Source organism: Helianthus annuus, chromosome 14, assembly GCF_002127325.2.
Source record: "Helianthus annuus cultivar XRQ/B chromosome 14, HanXRQr2.0-SUNRISE, whole genome shotgun sequence".
NCBI lineage: Eukaryota > Viridiplantae > Streptophyta > Magnoliopsida > Asterales > Asteraceae > Helianthus > Helianthus annuus.
The window spans coordinates 167534405-167543507 of NC_035446.2; the positions used below are offsets into that span (position 1 = coordinate 167534405).

A 9103-nucleotide genomic window follows, 5' to 3' on the forward strand; every position below is an offset into this window, starting at 1 on the left:
TAATAAATGTTTGTGACTTAATAGGAATTAGTACTAATTATAGATATTTAAAATATGTTAAATGTTATGTGCAGTCAACTTCAAAAGTGCTAGCGGATATAATCCAGAAATGAGTTGTTCTGAAGGAAGAAAATTGATTTTCTCAATTCAAAATATAATATTCATAATGAGCTTCGTACATATGGGTTTCTTTGGGTGAAAAACCGCTCTAAACTAACATCTCATTGAATCAATGATGCAAGTTTTATTTATGTAATTAAAAATTGTAACTACTGGCTGTTTGTGGTTGCACTTGTGTTGGATCTTGGTTGATGCTTTTAGATTAATAAAAGTTGCCTTTCAAAAAAAAAAAAAAAAAAAAAAAAAATCTTAAATAGGAAGTACAGGAATTATATTTAGATTGTCAATATATATGTAACGCTCATCTATTTTTCAACATATAAAATAGGAAGTACACGAATTAATCATACCATTTCTTATGTCAAGACTAATCCTGTGTTAGAAAAGAAACTTACCATATATGACTACGTTCAATTCAAAGTTGACGTATAACAAAAAATTTCTATCATTTGCTGAATTGATTTCTATCTATGGTTAAAGTAGACGTATAACAAAAAAATTCTATCACATCATATGACCTAATAGGTCCTGGGTTCGATTCCTACAAGGGGGTTAAGGGTTTGGGACCAATAGGTCCTGGGTTCGATTCCCACAAGGGGGTTTTCCGATGTTTATTGGGTTTCCTCCTGAATTGGTGTGGCATTATGCCTAGTGGAGATGGATATGATCGGATGGTTACTTTGGTGGCACGATAATACTCCTGTGATCCGTCAGTGATCCAAATTTGCCGTTCAAAAAAAAAAAAAAAACATCGTATGACCTAAAATAAACTACCAATAAATACCAAAGTTGACGTATGACAGAAAAAAAAAATCTATCATTTGCTTAACTGATTTCTATTCTATCTATGGTCGAAGTTGACGTATAACAAAAAAAATTCTATCACTCGTGTATGAGTTAAAATAAAGTACCAATTAATAGCCCAGTTAGGTAGCCCAATTCAAGAGTTAGCAAGGCCAGACAAATTATGTAGTTTAAAAGGAACCGTAGAATAGAGTTTTGGGCATGAATGAACAATCTAATTTTCTCATCTCAGTTTCTCTGTATTCTCATCTCAATTTCTCTGTATTCCTATCTTCTTTCTTACTGGTTGATTAATGAATATGTGTTGATTATCCTTGTTTTAACCTTGTTCTATTAATCTGTCCTACTATTTGAAATCTTATCATTTCACCCTCCCAATGGCTTCATCTTCTTTCCTCTCCCTCATCTTCATCTTCTTCACCACCTTCGCCGCTGCTGCTACATACGGTGGTAGTTGGACTTTTCTCCAAAAATCTATACGCATTGACCTAACCGATTTTGCTACCTCCAACATCTCTTTACCTGACGGAAAATGCCGCGAGCGTCGTATTCGACAGAATGAGCCGTACAGTCTCTCTTCCGTCGGGCAACACATGATTAGTAGCATATATACCACCTCCGGTTAACCAATCCGGATGGTATCTCTTTCCAATGACGTTTGCCACAGGACTTATCGAACACCCTTACAATGCGTTCGCCATCATTAAACCCGCCAGTCTGAACAAGGCTTCCGTTAGGCGTTAACGCGCCGCCTGACGAACACCAAACGTCCGTCAGCACCATGAGAGGACGCATGGTATTTAAAACGAGGTCGTATTCGATAGAATGAGCGGTACAGTCTCTCTTCGCGTGTTGAAAAGAGACTGTACCGCTCATTCTGTCGAATACGACCTCGTTTTAAATACCATACGTCCTCTCATGGTGTTGACGGATGTTTGGTGTTCGTCAGGCGTGTTAACGCCTGACGGAAGCCTTGTTCAGACTGGCGGGTTTAATGATGGCGAACGGATTGTAAGGGTGTTCGATAAGTCCTGTGGCAAATGTGATTGGAAAGAGATACCGTCGGGTTGGTTAACTGGAGGTGGTATGCTACTAATCATGTGTTGCCCGACGGTCGCCAGATTGTGATTGTACAACTTGTTAATGCAGGGAACTATGAAACAAATATTTATAGGTAAGTTTCACCTGTTTTTATAAAACTAAAACTAAGTTTTTGATGTAGTCAGAATGTTGAGTTTAACCGACAAATGAATTGTTAGGATGGTGATGAAGTAATAATAACATGATTTGGATAATTTTAATAAAGGTTACAAAATAATAGTTACTAATATCAAAGTGAGAAATTTCTCCTTTTTGATTGTTGCAAACATGTATTACAGATTTACAGGTAGTGGCGGAGCTTGACCAAACAGTAGATTGTAGAACTAAAGATTATAAACTAGAACCCGTGTGGGTAATGCGTCTAATTTTATTGTGGCTATGATTTTTGAACCCCAACTGCGTGATTTAGTGAGATCGCAACTGTTCATGTCATGGATCTTGGCATTTTAGCCATGGGTCAACTTATGTGCTTTACAATCCGATAACATTGTTTCATGCGTCGCATGGATCAAATACCGTACAACATATATTACATACAAAGTAGAAGCTCTCATGTAACAGTCTAACTACAACAGGATCTAGCGATATTAAGTAGCTACGAGTGTTTGTCTACTCGAAGACAAACCGCATAAGAAGCTTGACAGATTCGAATTTTTCTCCTTTTTTGTTATGTAGTGGAATGGATCGGATCCCGCTTCTTAACTCAGACACAGGCAAACATGTTTGACCGGCAAAGTCATCCTTCTCAGACACGTCGTGTTCTCGTACAACGATCTTTAGTAAAGCCAGCTCAGGGACTGTCAATGGGAATGTAAACTCTTCATTCCATATGGGTATCCAATCGTTTTTAATCACTTTGGTTTTCTTCTTGGTGACATCGGCTGGTACTCCAACCATATACATCTGTTGGTCAATTCAAGTCAAAGTCAAACATTCTAAAGATTATTCAAAGTCTAAAAGCGATAAGTTCGACATCAAAAGTAGCATAACTACTAACCTTTGTGTAGAAATCCGGTGGTGAGAATGTATCAAAATGAGTCTGGCTAAAATCCATATGCCACCCGTCACCCATATATACCGTCACCTTCAAAGTTTTCTTCACAGGTAATGTTACTTTCGGATTGAACACCTCATTATTAGGACCGCTCCTCATTAAAAAATCAGGCTTCTTAACGTAACCACATCCTCCATTGGACCGAAACATTCCATGCATCATCCAAAGTGATTTGCCATATCCCTATTTATAAACAAATGTGTTATTAGTTGAATGTCTTGTGTTTTCAGATCATTAGAGTGCCAAACACGTTAAATATGTATTTAAATATTGAATATTACAAAAACCTCAATTTTTATTTAGAAAAAAATAAGGAAAAATTACAAGTTTTGTCCTTTATCTTTATATCACTTTTCAGGCGGTGTCCTTTTTATCGAATGTTGACAGGCGGTGTCCTTTACTAGGTATTTTGTTGCAAGTTTAGTCCTTTACACCCAACCCAGTTAAAAAACCCTGTTAATTGTTGGGTGTAAAGGACTAAACTTGCAACAAAATACCTAGTAAAGGACACCGCCTGTCAACAATTAACAGGGTTTTTTAACTGGGTTGGGTGTAAAGGACTAAACTTGCAACAAAATACCTAGTAAAGGACACCGCCTGCCAACATTCGTTAAAAAGGACACCGCCTGAAAAGTGGTATAAAGATAAAGGACAATACTTGTAATTTTTCCAAAAAATAACTCATTAGAGGTTTTGTAATACTTGTAACATCTATCAATTCCAAAATACAAGTGGTGGCAGACCGGCACAACTTGACCCGACCCGTTGACCCAAACCCATTTTGACGTGTTATTAGCCAAACGATTTCCGCTTTAAAGCCCAAAACTCACCTGCATATTGGACGCGACCATTTGGGCACCATGCATCCATGCAAGTAGCGGTTTGAAATTTGATGAGGTAACCCGTGTACCCTTTGGGAACACTCTAACAAAGTTCTTTTGAGTAAACCTAATGGAAACATACCCGATATATACAACATGCAAAATGTCATATTACCGTCCACCAGTGGTTTAAATAAAAACAAACTTCAGAGGTTAATTACCTGACTAAATCACTTCCATAATCTTCTGCAGCTTTTTCGAGTGTTTGTTCACTCATACTAACACGTTTACCTTTCCCCGATCCAACCTCTAACGCCTGCCGTAATTCCTTATTCGCTTTAGCAGCATGAATCCCAATGATTTGTATGTATTCACGAGGCGTTTTCTGTCCCGGTTTCTCATTTGCAGCCTCTCCATCTTCATCTTCAGAGTCGATGCGAAGAAACTCAGACAAATTTTGATTTAAGTTGGACACGTTACCTTCCTGATTACTTCCAATCTGCTAAACGAACCGAAACTAAAAACAGAACATCCCTTTAATCAACCAGTAAAATGAACTTTATAATGTTAATTAGCTAACCGTTTCATCACTCGGGTTTGCATTTTCACAGACGCAAGGCGTCTCGTCCTCTGCAATCAACTCTTCTTCAAGCTTATTAGATTCAAGGCATTCTTTTGGTGGTTTTGTCGAAAGAATGATACGATGCTTTAATTCTTCGGGTGAAGGGAATTCATCGTTATCTCCTGCTTTTGGACAGTAAAGCATATCTCCAAATATTTCTGTCGCCATCTATAAAAAACGCCACAACAGTCTGTAAATATTAACTGTATTTCGAACTTCAAACAAATAAGAAGTTTAACGGCTAACCGCTGCAACTTTAGTTCGAAGATTTGGTGTAAGATGATCTTCTAAAGTGATGATCACCGGATAATGAGAATTCACAAAAGCATGCTCTCTAATGGACTTCAAACATTTGCTAAGCCTTACTGGAGTCGTCATAGTCCTATTTTCATTCAAATTTTAATCACGAAATCAAACTTCTAAAACCCGTTCATACGAGAGAAAGAAAAATGTCGTACCACCCGTGAAGAACATGAATCCCGTCTTTTGCACTATTCGGCCATAAATCTAGCTCGATCACCCTCACGCCTTTACGAAGCGCTTTTATAATTGGTACCTCACTACAATCACTATTGAACTGGTTTCCCGTGAGGTACGAGTTGTGGCCGGTGTATATGAAATAATGTTGCAACGGCGCAGTCATATCATGGTGTACCTAAAAATATACATACATATGTTAACCGAGGCGTGTCGATGTAGGTTTTCAAAAACATGTGACATTGAACAATCCAAACCAGACAAACAGTTAACTTCATTTGAAATATTACCATTACCAATAACATAACAAAATGCAAATATGCAATGTAGCAGGGGAAATAAAATTGACCATTTTAGGAAGCAAAATCAGTGCACAAAATCAAGATCAATCATTACTTTCACATAGGGATGAGCAAAATGGACCCGGTACCGGTACCGAATCGGTTACCTTTTCAGTACCGATTCGGTACCGACTTTTGACGTTTTCGGTACTGGTATTTACCGGTTTTTACCCTTAAATACCGGTACCGTACCGGTACCGAACCAGTACCGATACCGAACCGTACCGATACCGGGTATATTCGGTACCGATACCGGTACCCACTTTTGAGGATTTTCGGTACCGGTACTTTTGGTTCTGGTACCGGTTCGGTACCGAACAGTACCGAGCTCATCCCTAGTTTCACAAAGTACTACACCTTTTTCCTCAACCAAAACCCTTTAAAGATTCAAAATAAAATAAAAAACAAAAATACCAAAAAAAAACTTAAAATCATGACAAAAAGATGAATTTAATATAATTCAATCATAGTTCAATACAGCAAGTCTACCAAATAGGCTGATTCTTAACAAGTGCTACAAAAAAAAAAAAAAAAAAAAAAAAAAAAAAAAAAAAAAAAACATGAAGATCAATAATAAACTGTTTTAACAAACAAACAAACAAACAAACAAACCTGTGATGGGATGGGGCAGTTGAGGTCATCAAGGAAGAGGTATTTGAAGAAATCATCAAGGGTGAAAGAGCAGAGAGTAAAGTTAGGTCGGAAGCGGTGAAGAACAAGCTCCATTAACCGCTTAGCGTCGTCGATTGTGGTATGTTCTTGTCGCTGAAACTCGATCAAAAACCGACGGAAGTGATCCGGCGACATCTGGGAGTCTCCGTCGGTGCAGAAACTGAAGGCGTCGGTGACGTCCGGCGGTGGCTTACGTTCGGTGATCTTGAACTTCCGGTTGAAGACGATCATCTTGTAGTAATGATAATTATCTTCCATTGTTGTAGTTGTTCACTTGTTCGTTTTCTTGTTTAACAGTGTCTTCTTTCCGGTTTACATTTTTCTTGGAACATGTTTTATGTTTATATCGCAGTTCAACTTAACCTACAGTCAACTCTTGAAAAGTCAAAATGAAGTAAACTTTTTTTTTTTTTAATTATTTTTTATGATAATTAAGGGTAAAATGGGCAACACACGGTTAGTGGTTGCGAGTGGCTCGGGTACTGTGGCTACATCGTCGTAAGCTGTTCAGGTTAGGTGGACGGAGAGTAGAGTAGTACCCGATTCAGGTTAGGTGGAGCGGAGAGTAGAGTAGTACCCGACGAGGGTTGTGGAGTTGAACGTTCATGTGAAAGACGATGCAATGGCATGGGTTGCAAGTGTTTATGGAATGCCTCGGAAAGTGGATTTGGGTTCCGACTTCCGAAGGGTTCAAATAGGTGGAGTTGAAGTGGCATAGTGTGCTTAGGTGGATAGTATGGGTTATTTACGGGTTGGAGGGGTAGTGACTCTTGCACCAAAAGTAAGGTTTATTTTTATTTTTATTATGAGGTGGCATAGTGTGATTGGGTGATAGTATGAGTTATTTACAGGTTGGAGGGGTAGTGACCCTTGCACCGTAAGTAAGGTTTTTTTATTTTATTTTATTTTTTTTATGAAAGGCTGATGGAGAAATGGTTAGGTGTATGTCTCACAACCAAAATGATATCTTGACATTTAAAATGTTGTAATTATCCTACAAAAAGTAATATATATTTTTAATATAATAAATCGGTTGAAATGTTGATTTTTTCAAATCACTTAAGACTTAAGAGGTAAGGAGTTGATTTTTTCAAGTTGGTTAAGACTTAAGAGGCAAGGAGACGACAAGAAGAAACACAAAGTGAGATAGGTGGATCGCTAAGGTTTTGAAGATTAAGAAGGCTTCTATGTTCTTTACAAAAAAAAAAAAAAAAAAAAAAAAAAAAAAAAAAAAGAAGAAGAAGGCTTCTATGTCTTAGGAATTTGTGGGGGTTCTGTTATTTGTTTGTTTTCGATTAATTAAATCAAATTTAATTTAAGAAACAGCTCACATAATAAATCATTTTTCATTTTCTATCTTGAGCTTTTTCAAACTATGCGGTTTGTTCAACATGTTACATGTTATGTATTTTGTAATAACATACATTATATATGTCAAATTCATATGAATTGACTATATGAATAGCACCTTTGAAAAAATGTATTTTTTATAACATATATTATATATATCAGATTACACATTTGGTCATAGTAATTACATTTATAATCCGTACTTTTTACAAATAGAATATATATATGAGAAAATCGATATGACTTTTCGTTGATTAATTGGCGATATCTTTTAATAAATTTCACCACATGTGAAACTTTTTTTATCTTGAAATAGATTAAAGCTGATAAGAAGATAACTTTTTTTGGTTTTAAACGTTTACTATATAGGTATACGGTAGCTAGGAGCCGACTACCATAGAGTTGTCGTGGTGTTGAAGATGGTTGAGAGCTGAGACTAATATGAGACAATAACTTTTTTTTCTATCATTATGAGAATTGTATAACATAAGATAGGAAAATTACTCAAGATTAAAAAATTTACAATGTGAGTAACTTCTCAAAATGTTGTCGGAATTAAGTAGTTACGTTTCATTGATATATTATACATCGTGTGCCCCTAAAGACGTTCATAAAATCTAGAACCTTTTTATAAAGTATTGTAGTCTTATAAAAGTAAAATCAAAAGAGTCGTGACTGATGAGCAATGAAACTAGAATGATACCCACCGATTCTTTCCTTGGTTTTCGTCTTCTTCTTTGAATCCGGGAATGAAACCGGAGGGTAGTTTTCATCTTGTTAGTTGGATATCTTAGGCTTTTAATCGGACGACGCCTATAATCTATTTCCTTGTGGTGGGGTGGAGGCGAAGCTATTTGCTAGTTATGGGGTGTGGGACTCTGGTGTTGAGTGGCTTGGATTCGGTGGTGAGGTGTCGCCAGATGTTGAGATCTCATAGAATATGGAACATCTTTAGAAACAAATGATCCCTTAGACGTTCTAGTCATTTGATTTGAACTCGAAGTTCAAATTTTCGTGAAACATATCTTGGATTCCTTTAACCAAAGGAATTCGGATTAATAGATTCACTAATCCAAGGAATGGACCTTTAAGGTTGTTACGTGTAAATATAACATAGCAACTTAAAATCTTACATGAGAAACAATCTATCGGCGTATGGCGTTATCGAATTTAATAATATAACCAAAAATAACATTATTATTGTTAGTATTACTACTACTATTACATGATATTACATGATAGTATGATACCTTTCATTAAAATTACCATGAGACCATCATTTTCTTTTTTAATGGAACGGGTATGGTTATGGTGTGGGCCGTGTGGCCCTTGGAGCAAAGAAAGTAATGGACTTAAATCAAAATAGCCCCTCTTTTGATTGTTTTGCCTTTCATCTGGCAGATAAAGTAATCACTTCTCTTTTAATTTTAAAAGATTGTTGTACAGTTTAATTTCTTGATTTATTTTTAATTTTTATATAATTAATTTGGTATGTTTCTTATTTTGTGGGCAAACTAGTGTCGTTTTCTTTGTTGAATTATATTGATTGATGTTAACATTTTAAACAGGAAGAGTCACACATCATCAAAGATTACAATTGTTATTCACATTCACATGCTCATCAAGACCCCTCATAACTACTTGTATATTCATTGTTTTATTGTAAAGTGTTGTTTATGAGTATCGAGTTTTTCAATTTAAATGATTTTTTCATCGTAATTTTACATTACATTGCTATTTG

At 36.3% G+C, this 9103-nt stretch overlaps 1 protein-coding gene across 1 annotated transcript; it reads right to left on the reverse strand.

Moving 5' to 3' along the window:
• Nucleotides 1-2434: 2434 nt before the first annotated feature.
• LOC110904901 (phosphoinositide phospholipase C 6) lies at nucleotides 2435-6348 on the reverse strand. Its single transcript, XM_022150767.2, has 8 exons — nucleotides 5953-6348; nucleotides 4981-5177; nucleotides 4769-4904; nucleotides 4481-4690; nucleotides 4122-4399; nucleotides 3910-4027; nucleotides 3023-3262; nucleotides 2435-2928 (listed from the first exon to the last, which is right to left on the reverse strand). The coding sequence occupies exons 1-8, from the start codon at nucleotides 6268-6270 to the stop codon at nucleotides 2635-2637; spliced, it is 1791 nt and encodes a 596-aa protein (XP_022006459.1). The 5' UTR covers nucleotides 6271-6348; the 3' UTR covers nucleotides 2435-2634.
• Nucleotides 6349-9103: the final 2755 nt, after the last annotated feature.

Excerpts from the sequence above, each read along its gene's own strand:
- LOC110904901 (XM_022150767.2), bottom strand. The coding sequence starts at position 6,270 with ATGGAAGATAATTATCATTACTACAAGATGATCGTCTTCAACCGGAAG. Across the intron at positions 4,400-4,480 it reads CAAACCCGAGTGATGAAACG|ATTGGAAGTAATCAGGAAGG; the intron begins GTTAGCTAATTA and ends TTCGTTTAGCAG. Across the intron at positions 4,028-4,121 it reads TATGGAAGTGATTTAGTCAG|GTTTACTCAAAAGAACTTTG; the intron begins GTAATTAACCTC and ends TGTTTCCATTAG.